General features: G+C 29.4%; 1 protein-coding gene across 24 annotated transcripts in view; it reads left to right on the top strand.

Annotated features, from left to right (window-relative positions):
- The window catches only part of KCNQ (KCNQ potassium channel), a 148,880-nt gene that overhangs the window by 95,958 nt on the left and 25,916 nt on the right, over window positions 1-27,006 (top strand). For 16 of the 24 annotated variants that reach the window (XM_070645666.1, XM_070645664.1, XM_070645667.1 and 13 more), the window contains 6 exons: window positions 694-711; window positions 2,485-2,532; window positions 9,368-9,549; window positions 9,778-9,864; window positions 14,964-15,034; window positions 18,379-18,506. In XM_070645666.1, the coding sequence (XP_070501767.1) occupies window positions 694-711; window positions 2,485-2,532; window positions 9,368-9,549; window positions 9,778-9,864; window positions 14,964-15,034; window positions 18,379-18,506 (534 nt within the window). Of the gene's footprint in view, window positions 1-693; window positions 712-2,484; window positions 2,533-3,163; window positions 3,221-9,337; window positions 9,550-9,777; window positions 9,865-14,963; window positions 15,035-18,378; window positions 18,507-24,657; window positions 24,786-27,006 lie in introns of all 24 variants that reach the window. The other 8 variants (XM_070645688.1, XM_070645670.1, XM_070645668.1 and 5 more) reach the window with 6 other exon arrangements.

Raw genomic sequence — 27,006 nt, 5'->3', positions numbered from 1 at the left:
ATAACAAAAATCTTAAACTTACCAACTCTCTAAAGAGTTAAAGACCTTAAAACAACAAGCATAAAACTCAACCCAAAATCCAATTCTCACATTTGCTTAAGTTGTCATATTCATAAACACTTCAATATACAAATTTTCCATATATTCCATCACACATACATGTCCCTTACGAATACAGACTTTTCAGATATAAGAACAAATTATTTACTCAAAGAAAAAAATATTTAAAATGTCACCTTATGCCATAAATAATAATAATAATAATAATACAAGATGTGTCGATTTGTGAAAGGATTGAAAGAACTGAGAATGACACATTAAAGGACTTCTTATTCTTCAGGACGAAATGCGCATCGTATTCACTTGGGAGAAAAAAAAAGAATCTATGTTTAATATTATGCCTTTTTATAACCCTAACGTTGATAACTGACATACTTACTAAGAATTTATTCTTATATTTATACTTTTTTGTTTCTTTTCAAGTAGTTTAAAGCAGTGGAAAAATTCTAATGACAATTTTTTTATTATTTTTTCTCTTCTTTTTATGATCATCTTATAACTCTATCTACTTCCTTTATAAAATGCTCAAAAAATATACGAAAATTATCTATGATTAAAAATCTGAATCTTTATGATATAAACTATTAAATATCAATGAATTTTCCAAATAAATTGCAATTAATCGACGGACAGACTGGGTAGTAAATTTAGGTAGGTTTTGTTGGTTGCAAAAAAAGTGAGATTTTGATTATATTAATACCTTTTTTTTTTCATTTTGATTTTATTTGTTTCTAACTGAAATGAAAATTTTTTATAATTTTTTGAGTTCCAAGTAAAATTGTTGATTTTTTTAAATTAATTTAAAATAATTCATTTTTGTTTTGTGTTCGTTTTATTTTTTAATTTTTAAACATAAATCGATCATTTAAGAATATTTTTTGTTTTAATTTCCTTCCGTTCTTATTATTCCAATTTAAAACAAAACAAATGGATATAAATCTATACAGATTCGAAGCTGAACAATTAATTAAAGTTAAACATCAGTTTCTGTTTCTCAGAGTTTATCTTTTACTTTTTTTTGTAATGAACTAGTCATGATGCTTGATTTACTGTGGATGGAAACTCGACTAGATATCAACGAGATTTTCGTAATGATTCAAACGAAAATGTTTGAAATCTCAATGAAATAATTCGATTTTCTTTTTGATGTAAGAAATTTGAAAGATTTACAGTTTTGATGTACAACATCAATGTTGTGGCTTAGTATGTCTCAAATAGAGTCTGATTTCTACAATTTGCAAAGTTTTGGATTTCTTCTAAAATTCATTTTAAAATTTGTGATTTTTGTGAATTTATCTTAGTTTGGGTTATAATGTCGTCGTAATGTCATTTGTCGTTCTTAGAAGGATACATTCAACAAGTTAAAATCTATCAATTCAGGATATATTTCCAATTTGTGAAATTTTCAATTCAATATTGAACATCAAACAAACTTTTAAAATCTTGATTCCAATAAAATATCAATTTTCACGACTTTAAAGAGTTTTCATCCCTGAACACCTCGTTTTTCCCTTCCGCATGTAATCACGGAAGATTTTTCTCTATTTTCATTTATTTAAGAAACTTTTTTTCCTCGATTTTCTTTTTAATCTTTTTTTCTCTTCTTTTTTCCTTTAATGTTTATTTACTTTTTGTTTTTCCTCGCTCATCTACGTCAAATAAGACTCTCTTTAATTACTACTTCCTTGGTTATATATCTCACAAAACACAAGTTTTACTTATGTGCACCAACAAAAACAGCTACTTTTTATGACTAAAAAAAACACAAAATTGACATACAAATTTACACTTACGCAATTTAATGAAAAAAAAGAGAGGAAAATTTAAGGAGTAATAAAAAGCTCAATTAATGCTAATGAAAAGTCTGTGGCTATGCCATAAATTTCTTCTCTCACTCGCTTATTTATTAAGAGAATTTTATGCTTATACTTACTAAATAAAGGCTTTAATGATTCTATGAGATGCCTAATGAGCTTTCAAAGATAAGCTTTCAATAAACCGGAAAGTTCCTCTCGCACATTTTTCAATTACTGCACAAGACATGATCCTCTGAAGATTTTTTTTTATAATTTTTAATTTTTATTAACTTTTTGATTTCTTTTTATTACTTTACGTTGTATCAGTGACAATTATGAAATAATCCTGTGAAGAAAAAAAAAATAATGAAAAAAGCTTCAATTTTTTATTTCTTTCTTTTCTCTCTTTTCATTTTTATCTGCTCCTGCTAATTTTAATTGCTCTATTTTAAAAAATCGATAAATTTGTCGTGTATTAAACAATTTTCTAATTCATTAAATCACTCGAATTTGCATAAAAATTTTAAATCACATTCTACAAAAAAAATAATGTTCAATATCCGCTCCATCATGCGAATTATACACGAATAAATATATTCATAAATAAAATATCGACCGCAACATAAAGATCAAAATTGGAACCTCCTGATAAAATAACGCCGGTGTCTGCTGCTATGTAAGTTCTCTTTGCGCAATGATTTTGTTATTATTTTTTGGTTTTCTTGTTTGCTGCGTTTTTTTTATATCTTAGAATGTTTGAAGTTTTTTTCTTTTGGATTTCTGAAATGATGCAAAAAAAATCTAAATTTATTTTGGGGAGAATGGAATAAAAAGCAACAATAAAGCCTCAACAGCATAAATTGTTTATCTTCGGTGGTTGACTTCGTCGTATTTATAAAGAAATTATCAGAGTTGTCACTTATCGATTTACTATCTGTGGGTTGGCAACTTACTTCACTGGCCGTATGATCGATGGCCTCCCTCGAATGATATCTAGAGCTATCTCAATTGCTTTCTTCCGTCTGCCAATTACCAATACCAAATGCAATACTGTTTTTGTCGACAGCATCCTTCAAGGAAAGCCGTCCTTTCTATCAAAGGGTAGCTTTGATGATAGAGCCAGATACATTTCCAAAGACACTAATCTGACAACTCTGAAAACTATAGTAAACAAAATATTGAACTTGATTTACGGTCAAGATCGTATCATAAATAATCTTTCTGTATATTGTTCCTTAAATGCCATACCACATCCGTTCATTGAAACCCAATAACATTATCCAAACTTAATAAATATTTAATTACAGTTTCAGACGAAGATCGCAGAAAATTTTCAAAATATCAAACTTAAAGTCCCACTACGGGTAAGCCAAAATATGAATTTTTCATTTGTCAAAATATCAACAAGTTCTGCTTTAAAAATTTCCTTATTTTTGACAAATCTTTTATTCTCATGTGATATATTCATACATTTGGTGATGTGAACATATGAACCATTTATAGGACAGGTTGTTTTTTCAGAGACATGTGAATCCTATGCCTTTAATGTCTTTAAAACTCAAGAAAAATAAAATTGGTTTGGCTGACAATAATTTGGGTAATTATTTTCATTTTGGTTAAAAGTTTGGTGACTGGATATTCATTCTGTCCATTTTGGGTTTGACATGATTCTGTTTGGTTCCATTAAAGATTAACTTCTGTCATTAGTAACAGGTTTTGGAATTTGGTTGGCATCATTCTGTTCATAACCCTAAATCACATTCCCTACTTCTCATGATACATAGCTAATCTCGTCATACAAAATATTTATTTCCATGCTGTTGGGGATCGTCATAACTTCATGATGAATGAAAAAAAAAAAATATTAGAATGCTTTATTTCCTTCTTTTTTGATCATTTTTATGCCATAAGTTTTATGGGATTTAGAATATAGAATTTTGAAGCTTTTCATCTGCTTTCTCCATCTGTAGTCTTTCGCCAACATAGCATCATCTCATCAAAAAAATAAAGATTTAAGGACTTGAAAAAAGATACAAATAATCAAATCAGGAACAAAAACAAAAAAAAATCCGTGCATTATGTTTAAAACATAAATATTTTACTTACTTATATATATCCATAGAGAGAGAGCTTATGAATGTTTTATGCAACAGACTGTTTTCATATTTAAAAGGAATTGACTTCATTTTGTATGCTATAAAGTTTTTTTTTTTTTTTTTTTTTAAAAGTATCCCCTCTTGGGGGTATGCAAAGCCTTACTTTTCATAAACTCAATAATTTTTTTATTCTTGGAATTTTACCAAAAAACATAAAAATTATTACAATATGCTGTGGAAATATCTAACATCTATTAAATGCCATTAAAAAGCATATACTCAGCCATAACATTATGTATTGCTCCCGTTAAGAGCTTTATGTTAAGATATAATAACAACACATCATACAATCATTACAGCATCATTGTGTCATTAATATAAAACTTCACGTGACGTTGAGTCATTTGAACCATGAAAATATGTCTTTGAGAACTGCAGATAGAAACGGAAATGAAAAAAAGTATATATGATGGGTCTTATGGGTGAAATCAATTACTTTAATTGAGTCTTTAGCTATCCTTGAACTTATGAACATTATGACAATGAAAGCTTCTTATCAGCTTTTTCATGCATGTCTTTACTTTATTGATTTTTCATATCTAATATATTTCAAATTCCATTTGGAACTCTTTCAATTTTTAAATTAGATTGATAAAGAAATGTTCATGCTACGAATTGCAATTGTTTAACTTCAACTTCAAGCTTCTTAACAATTCACTTGGCATTGAATAATATTCCATATCCTTTGTCAAGTTTCTCGTATAAAATGGAAATGCCATTGGACAATAAAATAGAAAATAAATTAATTCAATTAGACTGAACAAAAACACAGTAAACTTCTGGAATTTATTTGTTGAGTGGCCTTAAAAGCTAGTTTTTCTAAGATGTTCTTGGATATTCACAGGATATTGCAACTTTAATGCAAAACGGAACTGTTTAATCTAAATCTGTTGCTTGGAATTTAACTTAATAACTATTTATCCACAGGGTGGCTCAGTTCGAGATGTCCTTTTATATAGCATTGAATACCATTTAGCTATATGCATGTTAAGAACTGGTTCATGACCTTTACGTGATTATCTATTCTTTAAAATTCAGGATACCGTACTTCAATAGTCGCATATCATTTTATTCCACTGGATATCCCGAACTCATATCTCGTCTGCAAAACATATTTCACATCTAAATCCCCCATATACTCACCAAGCGCACCCAATTTTCAAATTATATTGCCCATAAAGTAAATTTCGCAATACAGCAACTATCTGGAAAAATCAATAAGTTAGTAAATTTATGCCAATTGAACTTAATCTCATTGGATTTTAAAGTGAATTTATATCGAAAATATTTGTTAATCAAATTAATCTCATCGATTTATACTCAATACAAAAAAATGATAAAGTTTAATCCAGTATAATGTATGGATGTAGCATAATATTGATTCGACGAAGACTGATTGGAATTCATTTGAAATTGAATTTGTGGATCAGAGTTGGATGTTTTGTTGATTTCGATTGGAATAATGAAGGAAATTTCAAAATTTGTTAGGCTTTTGGGGATAGATGTAAGGAACTTGGAGCCTAGTTTGTTGATGTCAATTGATAATGCATCATCGAGTCTCTGCTACCAAGCAATAAGTTCAAATAGTCAAATAATCCACAAAATCTTATCAAAATTCCAACTCTGTCACAATATCAAAATGATAAAGATCATGAACTTTCACGATACTATCGAAATTAAAGAAATTTTTCCTCGTGCTCCATATGTTCGATGAGCATAACAATGTGAACGTTTCGATTTAATGGAAAAAAAATATTTTCATGTATGTATCGCACATCCATGTAACGGTAATCCAGCAACAATACATAAAACAAACAGTATACACATACACGCATACTCACACAAATAAAAAGCTTGATATCAAATTTGATGGATACTAACCAATTTGCATATTTATCCGTCCTTATTGAGGAACATTCCAAGCCAATAGCGCTTTTTGAATATCAATTTTGAATGTTGTTTTTTGACCTTTAGATAATTTTTTTATCTCCCAAACCTTTTTATCTCCTTTTTGTTATTACATTTTTTAATGCTATATAATAATAATGCTTCTAATTTACAACGGATACACTTACATCTGTCATTTGACCCCAATTATTCCAATCCCACCTCATCCTACTTTCAATTCTAATTGTTAGATTTTTATAGAGTCATTTAAAATAATTAGGATGTTTTGATTCGATGTTATTGCTTTCTCTTTTTTGTCTAGATATATTGGAAATAAATCAAGAGGTGAAAAGTGCTTCAAAAAGTTTAATTAATTTTTTTTAAAAGTTGAAGAAATTTCAAATTTTTAAAGGATTGAAATTTTGAAGAAAAAGTTTAAATTTAACAAAAAAAAAAGAAATTTGAAAAATCATTTCGAAAGTTTCAAACTCTTAAAATCTTCAATTCAAACTTTTAAAATCTTCATTTCAAATTTTTAAATTTTTCATTACAAATTTTCGAAATTTGCATTTTAAATTTTCAAAATTTAACTTTTGAATTTTGAATTCTTTTAGGGTTTGAAAATATTAGAATTTTTTTAAATTTTAAAATTTGTTTTCAATCTTTAAATTTTAAAATTTGAAATTTTTAAACTTTAATTCAAAACTTTTTGAAGTACTTTTGCCGCTTGATTAAACGAAACTTTTTGCCTTTATTCTCAAAATTTCTTTACTTTTTTGATCACTTGGATATGTTTTTAGAAACATTACAGCTAATTTAAAATATATCTATACCTTATTATATTCTACCTTAATACTTTGTATTAAACAATCCGCAAACAAAATTCTATAAAAATCATTTTTGAAATGAAACTCAAAATTGCTTACAAAGGCTTATGGTATCGAATAAAATTGTGTAATACTTACATGATACCTATGTACCATATGGCATAGACAATACGAACAACGCAAAACAAAAATCAATTTTGACGTATTTTATACTAGAAATGTGAATAATATTTTATTTATGTTACTGCTTTTTAAATATGAAAAGGACCCAGAAAAAAAATTAATAGAGAGTCGATTATTTACATAACATACGTGCTTTGTAGATGATTTGCTATTGCTTATTATATACACATTGAAATGAAAAAAGTTTATACACATGTTTTAATGCTTTGTTAAGTTACACAAATGAGCTTTTATTATACAAAAAACATTTTACTTTTGTTTAAAAAGCTTTTTCAAATTCTTTATTGTGAATGTTTTTTACTAGATTTATTTTTTAAATGAATCATGCAGTCAGTCATTTATGTATCGTAAAAGTCTTTCATTGAACGAATAATTGAAATACAGACATAACATATCAGATTTAGAATATTGTGGGAATTTTTGTGGTGTAGACTGCATTTTTAGTTGTTTAAAATATTGCAGATGTTACCACAACATCCATAAATATTCTATGTCTGATATAAAACAGCATTTTTATGTTTTGATTATTTTCTATGGGAATGTTTTGTGATTTGTCTTGAGTCCTTGTCATATTTTTGCTACAAAGTCTGAGTTCTTTAATATTAGATGATAATGCTAAAGGGGATTAATATCAGTTAAATGTTTTCTTTGAGATTCTAGATTCCAATATTTAAGAGCAAAATAGAAATACCTGCAGAAATATGGCAAGTGAAAATGTTGACTGAGGGGTCCTCGATCTGAATATTTTTTGGAAAATGACTAAGTCATTCTCAGAGTACATTTTGGCTTAGTATCGTGAAAATCGTATTCAAGTCGAATCATGGAAATCGAGGACTCTCTTATCGTTAAAATGGGTTTATTCAATGTTTCATCATACATCGTTGTGATTTGTCCCCAAAATTATGTTTTTTTTTATTTTGGGTCGTTCATAAATCACACAATGTTGAATCAAAGTGCCAGAGCTCGACATCGACTTGAATTTTGTATGAAATCGAGTCGACTCGAATCTACAAAATTTAATTCGACTTCGAGCTAAAAAAATCTTGATCTGAGTTTGATTATTGCTCAAATTTTAAGCTCATTGTTTGTTACAGCCTAGATCAATCAATTTTATGTCATTTATGAACGACCCTCTTAACTTAATTTTACAATTTTTCCGTGCTTTTCTAATTTTAATCTTGCAATCTTAATTTATCTATTTTATTTTAATTTTTCAATGAATTTCTATCTTTTATTCAACAAAAAAAAAACTTTTAGGAATGTTTATCATTCAGGATATAGAGGTTACCTGTAAGTGCAAAATTTAATCAAACATATCGGCAAAATCCATAATAAGTAATTTGTAGAATTGTAATTAATTGAATTTTTCTTAAAAAATCTTCTTGTTCAATATTTTCTTAAAGTGTTTTTAAAGTTGAATCTATAATTTGAATCACAGGCAGCATTAGCTGTCAATCATCGAACAACAGCTGCAAAACTTTGTTTCAATGTTAATTAAAGTTAGTGTTCTTCTTCATATCTGTTTTATCATCCATTATCCCTTCCTACTTCCTGTAGTTAATGTTTTCTTAAGAATTCTAAACCCGTTATTATCATTATATTCAGACTTAACATCGAGGACTAAGCTCGCAATTAAGATTCCCCCTTTTTCATTAATGCCACTTTCTTTATTACATAAAATAATCCAAAGTTCTAAAAGGAATTCTACAAAATTCATCAAAAGTTAATGACCTTATGTTGGTAACTTAAATATCCTGGATAAACATATTTTAAATTAATTAATTTTTATATCCTATATGTTATGTTTAACAAAGAATCTTTATTAATTTAGTATTTTTGCTTTTTACATGTTTTTTCTCTCTCTTATATGTTTACCCTGTCCTGTAACATTATTATATGTTAATCATTTTGCATAAATCCACACAAACAAAACACACTGACTATCTGAATGACATCGACAACAACCATATCATATCTTTGTTTTTGTGCTCGCTCGATTGAATGAATGAAAATTTTTTAATTTTAATTTGGACTTTTTTAATTGAAAAAAATATTTTGAATATGAACTTGTTAATGTTTTTTTAAATTGATTGTTAATGCGTAAAAAAAATATCATTTAATGCTAATTTTTGATTTTTTTAAATTTTTTGTGTAAATTATTTACGTGTTCTGAATATACTCATAAATATTACAAATAAACATTCAAATATGCACATTCATAATCCATATTATATCCAAATATATATATATATTGACTACACAAAAAATGGACAATGAAAAATATATGAAAATATATATCCAACACTTTCATATTCATCATATAAAAATATATATAAATTATTCATTGCATTCATTGTCTAAAAATTAACATTAAATGTGCATAAATGAACAAAAAAAAATATGATTTTGATATGATAAAATAATAAAGCAATGGATTTACTTCAAAATCGCTTATTAGGCGAGCATCATCGAGCTTCAAGCACAATGCATCTTTTGTGGCGAGACTTCCAACAATTCGTCGTCATAAAAGTCAGTCATTACATTCGCCGGGTAATCAATTGAAGCCTGCTGGTGGTAGTCAGCGCGGTCGAAATTGTCCAAGGACAATGAATGAAATCAATAATTCATCTGAGAATCTCGGTATGTGATCCATTAACGCAAATATTTATATTGTACATTATGGGGTCGTCCACATATGACGTCTATTAATTTTGGGTCTCAATCGCATGGAGACCTGCTAGAGAGTAAGTGCTGGACGTCATATGTAAACGGTACCCATCGCATGCTGACATAATAATCCAACACAATGATTTCATAGGGAGTGAATCACATTATTCAATTTATCCAACATTCATTCTCCATTCACAGATGTGACCAATAATGGGAAGCCAATGAACGCGAGTCTCTCAGAAGATTCTGTTGCCGAGACGGCCCTCGCTAAAAAGAATTCCGATGGTAAGTATCACGTAAGAGTGCTTACAAACTTAGTCCTTTTTTTTCTGTGTAAGTTCTTTTGTCTAAAGGAGTTGAGTGACAACGAACACGTAACCGACAATGTTATTATCATTCCTTTCTATTCATCTAATTTGATATAAAGTAATGATCATTGAAAAGAGATGAAAAAAAAACGACACAAAAGAATTTTTTTTTTACAAAGTCAAGAGCACGAAAGATTGAATAAAATAAAAAAGTATGTGGGATGAGAAGACTTGATTTTGATTCCATTGAGGTTTATTAACACTTGATATCAATTGATTCGTTAGCATAAACTTCATGGAACATAGAACATTACAAAAATTTCACTTATGCATACTGTATACATAGATACTTAGGATAATTTTACGTTTTATTTCTTCTAGCACTTTTCACAGAGTTGGAAATGGAAAAAGAGCTTCGTATTAGACATTATTGAGTTTTAGACCAAGGCTCTACCATTTAGGCCACTGATGCCATTTCACACGATGGATAGATCCAATACATATTTTATTGATGTTTGTATTAGATTTACCCTAACAGGCAAAGAGACCGCTTTTAGGTATCGTAGTATGGTCTTTCTGTATCATAAAAGTATGCCCTTTGCTTGTTAGGGATAATAAATTAGAACTAGTCTGTTTTAAGCACAATTAATCCAGATTTGTATGTTTCGGGACAAGCTACGTCATCAAAATCTGAGCGACACAAATGATGAAGGCTCCGCCAATTCTATCTTATTTACTAGTGGCGCCCTTCTCCTGAATATCCTTTTAAAGTTTGTCATACAAATCGATTGTGATTCATAACCTTCTGTAGATGCACCTGATACACTACATCTTATGAAACCTTCATAAAAATCCATCATCAAAGTGGAAGGACTCTAAGCCATTCTGATTCAAATCTGTCTTCATAGCTCGAAGTCGACTCGTAATTTGTATGGAAAAGTCGACTTGACTCCATATGAAATTTGAATCGACTTCTACAAAATACTTCTGGAAAGCATTTCCACAACTAGTAAACTACTTCGAAATGCCATACAATCAGGAATAATACACAATTTGTCATCGAGTGACAAAAAATAAAGTTCCCAGTGTATAAATAATGACTTTTAAAGCCCTCAGGAAACTTTCCAACTCTGTGAAATTCCCAAAACAAAACAAATTGTTCCTTCTTACTTTTATGTTTATTTTTTTCTTTTTTTCTTTTCTCTTTCTTCTTCCTTTGCACGTAAAAAATTCTACTTTTTTATTTACCTCCTTTTTCCATTCTCAATGTTTCTCTTTCCAAAATTACAATTTATTTCTGTTTCGGATCTGAAAACAAAAAAATCCAAATTTTTTACTTTTTGTGTAAACACTGAATACGTAAATTGAAATTCTCAATTGGTCACCTTTTTGTTATTCAAAAATGAAACAAATAATACAAAACAATAAAATATTTTCGGTACATGAAGCACATTTAGCCAACTCAAGTGATGGAGCTCGAATGTCTCAAAAGACGCAGGCGAATGAATTTAAGAGTACAAATGTAAAGCTAACATCAAAAAATTGTAGTTTGACGACCATGACAATAGAGAATCGTAGGTTCAGCTTTATAAGTGCCATTCTTTCACTTTCACCACGACATGGACATAGAAGTGTAGAGTCAGGCAACAAGAAATTCACTAGTAGAATGAATAGTAATAGTAATGAACTTTATCAAGATTTGTCTTTCTTTTTTTTAATTCCATAACTTATTTTTTGTTGCTCGTCGTCTTTCAAGCTATGTGGATGACTGCCTGAAAAGTAATTTTATCATTTCGCTTCCATAAATTTTTTTCTGCACAGAACAGCAAAGTTATGTAAATAATAATAATAATACAGTATACAAAGTTAAAGACGGTCAGTCTTGTTTAATGATCATGCACAGATTGGCACGGTTAAAGGCAATAGATGAAGATATTATTGAGAACAAATGTCTGTGGTTTAAGAATAAAGATATAAATTCTTACAGCACTTGCCTCTGACATCTGCTATGTTCACCTTTATCTTTTCATGTATTTTCCTTCACCACTACATACCTTTAATGATTTAAGGCACACGAACGGAATTTCATTTATTCATTATTATCATTACATGGTCCTTCATCTTTCCGCCATTTCCCAAACTCCATAATTGACGGTACGGAATGTCTTAATCAAAAATTCAATAAATGTGCTAATGAACTCTCAAACTTTGTTTTATGGACATCTTCCGGATTCACCGTCTAATTGTACAGATACCTGCTTTCCTTCCGTACGTACACTAAGTGAGAAATATGTGCGAAATAAAATCGAATTTTTCTTTTCTACATTAAAGCTTCTTATTTTACATCAAGGTAACTTAATATCCTTAAAACTGATTTCACCGTCATGATACGATGGGAAATGAAGTGAAATATTTATTATGGAATTAGGATAGACCTTTTTAAGGGATTTAAGGAATCGACAATTTTTCCATCTTATACTAGAGTTATTTGTTGAGATCTGGTTTGGATGGAATATATTTTTGGAACTCTTGTGAAGGTTAGGATGTACTTAAAAGTGCATCGATTTTCAAAAAAGTCAAGGTATAGTAAATGCGAATAAATCACAGTCAATATCAGTCTTCCTTAAATTCCTCAAGATACCATCCATTATTTCCATAAACTAACATTTTAAGCACATGATAATCCTGCAATAAAATGCAAAGGTCGCATCATGACGAGCGTTAAATTTAATGCAAATCACTAAATTATTCCTTCTCAAGCTCCTTACATGATATGTAAACTGTGAAGTGCTTCAAGGATGTGCATTTAAATTGAAAGGAATTCCGCATTTAATACACAAACTACGGCAAGCAAAATTGTAATTGCATGTTTGTAGGATTGGCATCAAAAGACTCAGCAAACGAGCATGTACTTCATCTACCAATGAGACTTTCCATTTCCCTGTCATGAAACTCCCTGAATGTATAAAACAGTATTTCCCTTGTAAGCTCAATTCATCCATTCATGCTCGAATAAATTTGTATGACACATAACTGACATCCAAAATTATAGGTAGCACATTGACTATGGTTGATAAAAAAAAATAGACGTGGAATTGGGAAACACAAAATTAAATTGAATTTATCTCTATACAATACATGGACCGCTTTCAAACTCTAGCTGGAAGTAAATAAATTACTTGTAAATTGCTTTCGCAATTTTCTTGAATATTTTACAATAAAAAAGAAGAGAATTTCCATTAAAGCATGTTTCTCGATTCCAATTTTCACGAAAAAAGAGCAAAAAAGAAAGGAAAAATCTTTTTACCATTCATTTCTACTCAAAGCGGATATTTATGTATTGAGAAAGGTTTTCTATTGCTTCTCGATTCGAGTTTTCCTTCTTCCTTCCCTTGCCATTGCCTACCCCAATATACCATCAGATGCGTGGCTGATTATTTCACTTCTTCTTCTTTTTTTGTTTCTTACCGAATTTCATTTCTTCTTCTTATTTTCTTTTTCGTTCTGTTGCTCTTTTTCCTTACTTTTTGTACATTAGTGCTTTCGTACTGGAAGCAAGCAACATGTTAGTTGCCATGTGAAAATGCCCTTTTCTGTCGTTATCAGATATCTTTTGTCGACAAACCTAAATTATTCGTCTATAAAGGAATAAAATTTAATTTGCTGTAAAAAGAAGGCAATGGAAATGGCATGATGGGGAATTAGTTTGCGGTGGACTTTTAATTTATTTGCGGGTTAGGTTGGAATTGGGTTTTGGGGTGAATTGACAGGTTGTTGAAGATCACTTGGATGACTCTGTCTTGTCTCCTGGCATGAAGAGTCAGACTTAAAGCATCCATCATAAACCTTTAAGCAGAAAATCATGAAATTTCCAGCAATTCATTAAAAGTTTCATTCTTGCCTGATAAACTTTCAAAACTTTTTCTCACTTCCATCACAAAGAGAAACACACAATACAGTCTAATCATCCTAAACTGACCTCAATAACACAAACAACTCGTCATAATAATTTTCATGGCCTTCCTAGAAATTATACACAAATATGAAGTTTGTTGACAAGTCTGCAAATTGACCGCACAAATTAAGCTTTCAGCTACAAAATACTTAATTCACCTTTTCATGAAAAATACATTTTACTGAAATGACTAACTTTTTTCCCAAAAACCGCTTGTGGCTTCATATTAAAGCATAAAAAATACAGACACATTTTTATTCGCTGAAAAGTTCAATGCCTTATTATTGTTATTATTTTTCTGTATAAATACACACCATCATGCTCAAATTTAATCAAGCATAGACTGTTGAAAATAGCATCATATATGAAGAAATTTAAGTTGAAAGCACCACTCAAGCTACAACGTGCAGAAAAGCTCGAATATCAAGAACATATACGTACATTGATATATTTATAGAATTGAGACAGAGAGTTTAATATATTTTGTCAATATTTGTCCTTTTGCATACACAAATGATAGGGGGGAAATAACTCGGAATGAAAGAGGTTCTGTTTGATCTCATGGCTGCCATCTAGACACTTATGACCTGATCCTAGCTTTTTTGACTAAAGTCATTTAAATTAACATTAATTGAACTTAGGAATTTAAATCGAATTTCGGAGTCGTCTAGGATTTTTTGTATGGAAAATTCAACTCAACTCGACAAAGAATTCGATTCTTATTTAACATGAGTTATGTCTATAGCAGTGGTGGTCAACCTGTAGGACGCGGAGCACTATTGTAAATTGTCCAACTGTCTACGGCAATCTTGGTCGAATGATTAATCGTGTACCTTTGACTAGGCACTATTGAAGCATAGATGGACAACAACCATGACTGATAAAAAGCTATAATTGGCAATAAAACATAAATTTTCATCCGGATTTCCATTCAAAATCTTTGTAATTTAAAGCCAGCGGTTCCTTCATCCGAGTTATTCAACCCCCTTGAATACACTAAAAATATTAAAATGTATTTTGAGAACATTTTTTATTGATTTATCGTTTTTTATCTCTTCTTTTCTCTCTTTTTTCACATCACGCTTGTTGAACATGATTGCATATCCATATCAACTGAATAGATGAAGACGAAGAGCCTCACTGTGTTCAACTGACAAATCAACACAAGGCAGCAATAAGATTCATTCGAAAGGTAAATGCTATCATAAAAATGTTTTTTTGATCTTTTTTTTCCTCTCATTTCGATGATAAAAAAGAGAGAATTTTTATTCTTTTATTTGACATGCAATCCCCGTATCATATCCACTCTATATATTATTTTCATCATACTCATTCATTGCATACGGTGTCTTTGTATGTCAAGATCCGAAAACTTTTTTCTCATCTCATTTATTCACAGCTGATTGAAGAAAGCTTTCGGATGATTTTTCTTAATCGATTAAGGTCCCATCGTCAAAATCATTTTTACTTTACTTCTTATTTTCCCCCCTTTCCTTTACTTTTTTTGTTGTGAGCCTTTTTTATCAACAGAACGAGATTCATTTATGGTTCATTACCATTATCATTATTGCTATTCCATTAGTTGATCCTGATTGTATTCTATTACTTAATTCTATCTCTAGTTTCATTGCCCACAAAGAATTTTAATTTTTTCCTCATGCTTGTGACTCATCAACTATTAAATGTTCTATCCTTTTGTCCTTCTATCCAATTCCATTAATGTCAATTGTCCCGTGAACATTTCTATCACATTCTCATCCTCATAATTTGCGCAAGAGCTCATAATGAATATTTTTGGTCATTAAAAGAATATTTTTAGTGTCTATATATTAAGGAACTATAGAATTTGACATATTTGAGTTTGATGATCTATAAAATAAGTCGAATAGTTTATAGTCTGTCCATAAGTATGTAACAATCCAATTGGGAAATTATTTGGATCGAAAATATTTTTATTATGCATCCCATGTCTCAATCCATTTGATGACACTTGTGTTCAGTAGAATATTATGAGAAGTAATGCAATAAATGTAGATTCAATGAACTTTCATTTGGATGTGAATGGAAATTGGTTTATTTGCATTTATGGATACATACACAAGGTTATACAATTGGATGACATTACTAGATTAGATTTTAAAGTTTATGATGATTATAATATAATGTAGAGTTAGGTATGTGAGACAATGTAGTTCATATCGACGATGTGTTGCCCCAGTGACCATGATTGTTGCTAGAAGCTAACTGCAGTTAGTTTTCAACAGTCTTGGTTACTAAGTTGCCATCACGTCAATTCAAAACTTATTGTCAGTCGCTATATCAACCTATAACCATAAAGACTGCATATTTGTTGGCAATACCTTCAAAAACACCCACATCCAATACTTTTATTGCTCGAGCAAGAATTCTTCTTGACTCAGTCTTTAAAAGAATTTATTTACTTCTCATTTTTCAAGCAAGAACATTTACAGAAAAGTTTATTTTATTTTTGGAATAAAAAATACACAAAGTATTTCGCCAGTTTGTACATATTTTATTGTAATTCATAATAACAAAACCATTTGTACTATAATTAAGCCATTTAAAAATAACCGTTAACTTTTCAAAATTCTCAAAGTGCAAAAGTTTAGAGACGATCACTTTTTGTTAAAATATTTCTGTTAATACATGTTTAACATAACTTTTAATGATCATAATTTATGATTTCTATGTTTAGCTTTATATTTATGCAAAAAAGGATTCGACAGATTTTCATTACTTTTTTGAATTTCAAAATGACGGCCATTTTTTGACAAATATTTAATTAAATCTATGCTAAATTAATATGATTTTAACTGAATCGTATTGTATTTTTATTATACTTTCCAAATATGTATAGTTTGTTATGGTAAAAATGTGTTTAAGATATAAATTTAAACAAAATCCTTCGTTCCTTGCAAGTTTTCTCATACAACACAACACATCATTGGAGAAAACTATTTAACTAATGCCTAACTATTTACTTTTTGGTATCATTTTGTTGGATTTTGTTTATACTTTTACTTTGATAAGCTTTTAGATTTTTAAAACCAGTGTCCAACAAGAAATAACTGGTGAAACTGTAGCTCAGTTCGTGATCTCGAACCATAGAAAAATAAAATTCCAAAAATTATCTTTTTATGCTAAACCAATGCTGGTTTTTGTTTTACAATAAACTTACACAACCAAAAACTGCATTATTATTCAATTTTGTAAAATATTTCGACTGATTTAGTCAATTTTTCAAAAAAGTTATTTTCATATTAAAAGGTCTATAGAGAAACAAACTGACTTGCACTTTTATCTTGATAGACACTAGTTTTAAAAATTTATCAAAGTAAAAGTATAAACAAAATCCAACAAAATTATACCAAAATAGTAAATAGTTAGGCATTAGTTAAATAGTTTTCTCCAATGATGTGTTGTGTTGTAAGAAAACTTGCAAGGAACGAAGGATTTTGTTTAAATTTATATCTTAAACACATTTTTACCATAACAAACTATACATATTTGGAAAGTATAATAAAAATACAATACGATTCAGTTAAAATCATATTAATTTAGCATAGATTTAATTAAATATTTGATTAAAACCTTCAAAAAATGGCCGTCATTTTGAAATTCAAAAAAAGTAATGAAAACACGTGTTTTCGAATCCTTTTTTTGCATAAATATAAAGCTAAACATAGAAATCATAAATTATGATCATTAAAAGTTATGTTAAACATGTATTAACAGAAATATTTTAACAAAAAGTGATCGTCTCTAAACTTTTGCACTTTGAGAATTTTGAAAAGTTAACGGTTATTTTTAAATGGCATATGGATGCAATAAAATATGTACAAACTGCCTTAATTTGTGTATTTTTTATCAGTTATTATTGAAGTATTCTTCTACTCAGAGTCTCCTTCATTTATGTCACTCAATTTAATATCCAGATTTCTTTGGATTGTCTCTAAATTATTCAGAAAATTCATGATCCCGAGTGACATAAATGAAGAAGGGTCCATATCCATACCTTTTTCATTAAACTCAGCTTTTCTTCGTCTCTAACACTCTTCCTTACTCCTTTCATAATTGAAAAAGAAGTTTACAAAAAATGGAATCCAGTTGAACTTTTTTCCATCCCTTTATCCTTCTCATGCTTTTCATTCCTTTTATTCCATACATACTTTTTCCAAGAATAAGAATGAACAGAACAAAAAAGTTCTTTTCAACATGAAAAGGAAATTATTTGACTTAATTCTTTAGGCTAATTCCTCACCATTTTCACTACATAATTTAAGTACATACATAATGAATATGAACCCCCCAAAACCCCCCTTCTCTCTTCTGTTTGTTGTGTAAGAAAAAATTCAGCATTTATTTCCTTTCATTTAATTAGTTTTTTGTGCAAGAAATATCCTTCCTTAATTTTTTTGTGTGTATATATATATATATCTATGTATGTGTTAAAAAAAGAAGAACAAAGAACAAAAAAAAATTTAAATTCATATTCTTAAAACCCTTCGTGAACAGATGAAGTATTTCGTAGCGCGACGAAAATTTAAGGAAGCCCTAAAGCCATACGATGTTAAAGATGTCATGGAACAGTATGCTGCTGGACATGTTGATCTGCTAGGGCGAGTGAAAAATGTTCAAACTAGGTATTGAAAATATCCTAACGGCAAGACCAAAAAAAATATCAAATTATCCTACTCTTATTTATCCACTTTTAACCTTTTTCTCTAACTTTTGTAGAGCAACTATTCCCACTCTTTAGATAACTAAAAACCCCTTAAAACTTAGATTAACTAATAGAAAAAAATCTTAAATTATGTAAAAAGAATTTCCTTCAAAATTCAAATTTTTCTCTAATGTGCAATGAGAAATTACTTATTTTGAAGGAACTAAAATGACGAAATCTTAACAAATATATAAATTAAATAATTTATATTTCCACTTCATTGTTTCTTAGGGTGTGTTACTCAATGGACATGATAATTCTTTTATAAATAATAATTTTGAGTTAGTTTCAATAACTACACATATAACACAGGTTGGTTAATCGATCCAAAATCCGACAACAAGCTGTCGTGACTCTGACAAGGTGTCGGATTCGAAAGCAAGTTAGAGTCACGCCACCTTTGGGTCGATGTTTTGATCGATTAGCCAATTTGTGCTATTCATGTTAGTGATTTATTTACTATCCATCGTCACTCAAGTTGCTGGCTTACTCTTTGACGTTTGGTAAAAGCACTAGGTCTGCTTTTAAGAATAGCTAAAGAATTCTAGCCTCTTTACTACGGTAAAATTGGAGTTTTGCATTTTATGGATATTAGATGCTCAGGCCTGCAGTTTTCGGCTGTACTATATAGTTCGTCAAAGGCTGTAGGCTTGCGTTTTTCGTCTGCAATCCAGCGTTTTTGGATGACTTCAACTGTCTAATTATACTTAATTTTGAGATTATCAAAAATCAAAGCTAGAATAAGAAAATTTTTAGATTCCTAATAGCATATCAATCCATTGAGTAACCCACCCCTAGTTTGAACTTTACGTTAAGCTTATCAAATCACATATAACACACTTAATCATATTAGAAAAATTACTAACAGTAGCTAACAAAGAAAATAAAGTTATAATAATGGAGTTATTGTACTGGCTGTATCTGCATTTTATGCTCGAGTCTAACACTATCACTAAATTCACATACTTGACATTCCTCACCACTCTTTAAGTTCTTATATTAAGCAATCAATTTCTTCTTCTTTCTTCCTATTCTGCTTTAAATTTTAATTTAATTTTTTAAGAGTTATCCTCTTAAATTATAAGGATTCACCTCTAGATAAAAGGAAAGCTCCTTGTAGCTTTTCACAATAGCTCCTTAGCTTATTTTGGCAACTCAAACTGTTAAATTTCCGCTTTAATTGCTTCATCTTTTTCTTCCTTTTTCACTTACTTAAATTGCGACCCCTTCCACCAAAGCGTTTATATTTTATATCGTAATTCTCTTCCTATGTTCTCTTTCTCACTCTCTCTCAACCCAAACTCATTAGGTTACTTCTTTCTTCCTATCATAGTTTTCTTCCTACTTTTTATACTTCTTTCAATTGATATTGAAAGCATTGCGTGTTTGATGAAAATTTTTTATAGGAAAAATTGGTGATATTTTTTTATTTATTTTTATTGCGAAAATGGAAACACAACTAGTGCCTGTAATCATTGAAATGAACCGCACACACGTATATAAAGTTATTTACGTTAGAAGACTTAATAGGTTATAGGCTATAAAAAATTTTTCTCATTTCATTCTGCATTTTACTTGATGATTGTAATTGTTATGTGTTAGGGTTTCCATCTTTTTGGTTTTGAATTGGAATTTTTTGAAATTTGATATGAAACTTTTTGGAATTTGAGATGAAATTGTATGAAATTTTTAGAAGCATGTTAAATTTTAATTGAAAAAATTTCTATAAATGCACAAAAATTAAGAATAAATCTTCAATTCTGTCTGCAATAAATCTTTCAAATTGCAATTGTGATTCTTATCAGCTAGTACAGTAGTTTCCAATATTTTTTTGAAAATTTACAAGACAGACTTGAAATCTACTTGAATTGAATGACTGTATGACACATTTTGAAACAGTTTCCAACTTTGAAAAGGATTTTTGGAGATCCAATCAACTCGTTGTCGCTAAAATTGGAAAGAAAAATGGATTAATATTGATTTGAGCAACAACTGTCAACTTTATACTTTGACAAATGCAACAAAAAGTATATCAAGACTAAACTTCCATTCGAACATCTCTCAACCTCGTTTTCATCATTAGAACCCCTATTCTCCTTAGTATCATTAAAGTAGTAGGCGTTTATGCCTAAAGATATTAACCATAGTTGGACTTGAGATATTTATGTTCACATAAAATTGTTTTTTTCTTTCCCAAAGGAACACTTAGTTGAACATATTTAAACCTAAGATGAGTTATTAGATCGGTTAAGGGTACATGATGACTTTTGTGTACTTAAATTTTTGCATACGCAGACAGTAAAATATTTTATTATTTCAAAATTCATTAGGACATAAATTTTGTTAATGTTGGAATCGACTGAGGCGTATTTTATAAATTTAGATTCGGTTCGCAATGAACATTTGTATGCAAAGGGCAATTTGAAGACTTTAGGTAATATTTGAACGATTCCTAATGATAAATTCAGACTATTTGTCCAAGCTACTCAACTTATTGATTCTCAATTAATATTTACTTTATTCAAGTGAAACATGATCCTTAATAATTTGTCTACTGTCTTATTGTCATTAGAAATGTCACATGACATAGAGAACGTAGATAGTTGCTTCATGTTATCACGTTTCAAGTTTTAATACAAATTACATTAAATACATGAGATAAAAATCCCAACAACTTGCATGCTTGTCAACAATTTAATGTACAATTCCCATTAGACAATGTACATGTGATTTATATGATGAATGTTATTGAACTACGTGAATATTTTCCGGTGAATGAATTTGTGAGAGGAAAACTAGCTATTATTTTTCCATGAAATTGTTTCATAAATTTTCAAATCAATTTTTCTCTATCAACTTCCTTTCATTTCCTCCCCATACGACAATACGATATTTCCTCATTTGTTCAGCATACAATAACTACTTTTGCCATAAAAAAAAACTTTAAATCAAAGATTAAGCTCATGCACAAAAAAGCACAGTTGAATGGAATGAGTTGTCGTCAAATTACAAGAAGAAAGAAGCGGAAAGGAAGAAATAAGAACTTGGCAAAAGAGCGAGTGTAACACAACATGAGATACTGACATACATACTGAAATATTTCTCTCAAATTCAGTCTTTGTTGTGCCTTCTTTTATCATATAAAATTCTTTACTAAAGACATATGAACAGACATTTTTTTATTTTATTTTATGATATGGTAGCGTAGCTATAACAGCAACAAATTCTTCGTTCAGTTACATGAACAGAAGTAAACGTTCAAGCATTCAATCTTGATTCCTTAAATGATTTTTTTTTTTTCTTAAAATTTTCCCTTCCATCGTTTCATTTCAAATGGCAATTTTACTACTTATAAGGAGTTCAAATAGAAATGTACTTAATACGAGTAAATAGCACATAAATGTGGTTACAATGCACACAATGTAATGAAAGAAATGTGGGATGAAAGTAAAGTTTCATGTAATCTTTATTAAAGGTCAAATGGTCTGCAACTATCACGTGTAAAAGCTATTCACTATTTAAGTTATTATATTTTATATGTGAAGAGATTATAGCTAATTAAAGTCGGAGGATATAACTCGTATTAAGTATTTGAGGGTTCCATTCTGTTAGTCAACATTAGTTAGTCGTAATAGACGATTTATTGACGTCCCTAAGTGGATATCTGCAAATTATGAGCGACAATTTAGATGTCAACTCGGTATCTTCAAGATGTACTTATTTGGCATGTTACCCTCGTTAATTCCTGTCAATAATTTCCCATAAAATTCCTGGTAACGAATATCATACGAATATCGACCTTAGAAGTAGAACAGTTGAATCAAAATTGGCCCAGAAGTTTTAATTGCCTTAAGATTCCCTGAATTTCTAGACAAAATCTCTTCGAAGCTCATTACTTCTACCATGATTGTAAATTACCCACATATCCAACCCTCCTAAAATCAACCCCAAAAAATTGTGAGCCACAAAAAAAAATCAAATATTTTCCACATCAAGTCAGCAAAAATTCAGCAATGATTATCACGTCGAGATAGAAGAAGACTTTTTGTGGAAGCATGTGAGAGCATTTTAAGCAGAACGGATTCAATAAATCTATTCCAAGATAATCTTTGCTAATTAATTTCTAGATATAGATCCTAATTTAATAATGATTGTTGCTGTTCACCCCATAAGGCAAATTTACAGATGTGATTAAATAACATTCAACAATTTCTGTTCCGAAAATACATTTCGGGCGGAAGCTCAAGAGAAAGCACTTCATTTCAGATTTTATGCCAGAAATATTGGTGAAAACAAGTTCATAAATTGTTAAAACATTTTTTTGAGTACCAAATTGAGTATGATAATTTCGTAAGGAGCCTGTTATATAGGCTTTGTCGTCTCTGCAAGTCATTTTTTCCTTAGTTTATAGTTCTTTAAGATTGTTTTGATGCTCAAAATAGTTTTATGATATATTTAAGTAAAATGGCTAGACAATGGTACTCAAGTGCTTGGTACTAAGGTGCAATGAACATAGAAACTTGGTCATGTCAATATGTCTATCAAAAGCTCGACGTCGAGTTGGATTTTGTCGATTCAATTAGGCTCGACGTCATCTAAACTTCAAATCGACTTCGAGCTCTGGACAATTCAAGCTTTTGCTATAGAAAGGACCAAAATGATCCAAAAACAGCTTCAATCTCCACAAATTTACCCAAATGACAATAACTGTCCACACAATTCAGATCAAAAATTACTCATTATGTGTAACATAATTGGATATTTAGGAATGTCTCAATAGTAATCTCATAAATGTTAATCATTTCCGTAATGATCTTCATTCATTTTCTTTTAAGTATTTGTTGTCCGATATTAAATGCTTAAATGTTTTTCTTGTCCTATACAATATATATCCATAATTGATGTTAGAATTACAAAAGCTCAGCATGAAGAATATTTAAAAAGTACAAAAAATATTTATATTGGAAAATATCAGCTCTTTGTTCATTCATTGATGTCATTTCTTTTATATACATTGGCTTTATATTTTCATCATTTTGTATCTTGTCTTGTTATATCTATTCCTTTGCCTCTTTCTCTCTCTCTCTTTCCATTTCCAAATTCCAATTCACTGCATTGATCCATTAAAATATAAATCATTCAACAGCAATATTTTTGGTATGATCTATTCGATGATGGTATGTGGATACTGTTAGGGATGATAGAGTAGATTTTATTATTGCTTTTTATGGACATAAGGATGCATTTTTAAATTTTATGGAAATTGAATGTAATCAAAATTCATATTAGTTATAGAAAGACTTTTGTGCCAAATTGTTTTGTCATGGAGTTGGAGGTTATTAGGTTTTGGAAGAGCTTTGAAGAAATTCTATGCATTTATTATTCAAATGTTGATCCTCTCCTTATAAAAGTAATTTAAAATGCAATCAACGACTATATACGTCTTACGTACCTTACTGAAATGTCGCGAGAATTGTCCGTATCCTTGTTGTTAATATAGACATCATCTATGTTATGATTGAATGATCGATCTATGATAGGAATCGAACTCACATTCTCATAAAAGTTAGAATTATAGATAACCAAATTGCTGCTAAACCACTCGGCCACAGAGATCATACTTTCGCAATGGCAGATCCTCCTTTATATGACACATAGTAGTCAAGTCATTGAAATTTGGAGAAAAATTATCAATTCTTAGGTTTGAAGTTAATTACGTCGTTCTTAAGTTAGAAGAGTTTACTTCAAATTTATCTTAAGCAGCTGTCAATGACAGTCTACTAAACCTTCTCATATGGATCTTAATTCTTCCAAAACAGTGTCCCCATATCATCATCACATAGATCAACTGTATTTTATTCCTGTCATTCTAATCCCATACAACAAATCTTAGATCTTCATTTATCGTTTCGTCCTCTTTTGTTCATTTTACTGAGTTTTTATATCCATTAAGTATTCATCTTAATTTCATTGATTTTACGAGAAAAAATATGAAAAAAAAAATCTAAAGCAAAACAAAAAAAAAATTCAAAAACAAACAAAAAATATTCCAAACCTTTTTACAAAAATAGCTCAAATATTTTGTCGCTCGCAAAAAATTTCGTGAAGCACTTAAGCCATATGATGTGAAAGATGTAATGGAACAATATACAGCTGGACATGCTGACCTTCTGACTAGAGTTAGGAATTTACAGTTTAGGTGAGATTTAATGCCAACAAAAAAAAAATCTACAACAAAAACACTGAAAACTCCATAAAATATTTTATATAAAATAAAAAATCCATTCCTCTTTCCCAAAAAAATTGTATATGCCAAATATATATATGAGAAATTTTGTAGTAAATCGAAAAAAAAATCCACAAAAATATGTAATTTATGAGAGGAGAAATCTCTCAAATTCTATCAATGCTGCCATATAAATTTGAAAAATTTTTGAGATTTTTTTGAAAAGAAATTGGAGAGTGACATGAAAAATATAAAATATGCATAATATTTCATAACATAACATGAAGAGAATTTTTTGTTAAGAATATTTTTTATCTGTACGTTTACATTTTGTGCCAGTCTTGGCTTATAATATACCATCTAGTTTGTTTTTTGCATAAAGGAACTGAAACTTTTTTTCAGAATTTTTATTTTTTTTTGTGAATAATAATTTCTTGTCTGCAACTTGTTTATTTTATATACAAAGGTTTTTTTGCTTACTTTACTGCTAAATTTCCATCACAAACAAAGAAAAATCTTCTATCTTGTAGGAATTTAGATGCTACTCTTTGCAATCACTGAATGAAGCTAAAGGAGCTTTCAACATTATTTCCATTTTTGAGATATAAATTTTTGTGTGCTGAATTTTAAGACATTTTGATGGATTTTTTTGGAATTTCCTTCTATATATTGGGATTTCCTTCTGTATTCGACTTAAATTCCGAATTTTAAAATTGAAAGCTAGAAGACTAGATTCGGGGGCTCATTTCTCTTGACGAGCTTCTATGTAACAAAAAGCCTGAAGTGAGACTCGAATTCACGTCTTTCAATTTACGGTCGCATGTTCCTACCACGGGGCTATCAGGAATTCCTCAACTACATGGTAAATTGGAAAATTGCTCAAATCCAACTCGTAACCAGAGTCATACCGACCTAGTGACACTATTTTCCGACTTTTTCATACCAAATCCCTTTCAAGTGAAGATGATTATGCATGCAAATTGCAATCTTAAATCCTTTCCATCCTCTAATAAATCTCATAAACATTAATTCAAAAAAATCCATCAAAATTATTAAAATTACAAAATGAGTTTCCTGACGGATATTTTCCTTCCTTAATCCAATCAATCTAATTAATTTGCACTCAAAAATCTCACAGTTTGGCACGTTGATATTTATAATCTCCAATTCTCTTATCAACTCCTACCTTAAAATCAGAACACGTTTCTCTCAAGAGGATACAACTCAAAGGATTAAGCTTGAATATATCTTTAAGATAAATCCATTCCCAGCACACTTTTAAAATATGACGATTTTGAGTTTTCAAATTGGTAAAATAATTGAATAATTTAAAATTAAAATCAAAAAACATTAAAATTCATTCAAAATTCAACCTTAAAAAATTTTTCAAACTAAAAAGTCGTTATTCAAACAAAAATATTACTAACATCCATAAATTATGATCTTTATAAAAGCTTGCCTTCAAAAAATTCCATTTTTTTGCTTTTCGCCGAGCTCATTAAACTGAATAAACATTTCACCGTCAAAAATATGCCATAATAATTTTTGAGATAATAACAATTTTTATCTTTATTTATTTTTGCTACCTTTCCATTTTAATAACAAAAAAAAAGGAACAATCAAGTTCTTACTTGCATAAGCAAAACTTTAGTCACATAAAATTTCATTTGTAGCTTTTACTGCTTACGACATTTGTGGTGATGTATATACAAATTATGTACGAGCATTTCATTCGTCAATAATAGAGTCATGCTATTGCACCATTTTCATTAGTAAAGTTTTTCATTAAGATTTGTTATTTTGGGTAAATTTTGAATACTTTAGATTTTAGATTGCAAATTAAGTCAATACTTTTGATGACTTTATGAATAAAAAAATGACTTTAGTCACTAATAGTTCATCAAATAGCTTCATTAGTTTTGTTCATTAAAATTGTGATTTTGTCAAGGTTAAGGTACAGTCGCGATTTAAAGGTGCACTGTTATTGTGTAGCTTTTGAGGTTAATAATGGTATTTTCTAAATATGAAACCTTCTGCTGAGCAATGCAACTTAGTTGATCCAAATGGGATTTCTAGTCCGTATTCCTACACAAAATAGAATATGTCAAAATATCACCTAAATTTCAATGATTTTTGAAGTAGAACAAGATTGATAATTTCAATATTTTTAAAAGATTTTGCAAAAATTTTCATT

Source organism: Chironomus tepperi, unplaced genomic scaffold, assembly GCF_022539635.2.
Source record: "Chironomus tepperi strain 1889 unplaced genomic scaffold, CSIRO-AGI_Ctep_v1 contig_354, whole genome shotgun sequence".
In the NCBI taxonomy this organism is placed as follows: Eukaryota; Metazoa; Arthropoda; class Insecta; order Diptera; family Chironomidae; genus Chironomus; species Chironomus tepperi.
The sequence above is the reverse complement of the archived record's forward strand: the minus strand, read 5'-3'. Positions and strand labels throughout refer to the sequence as shown.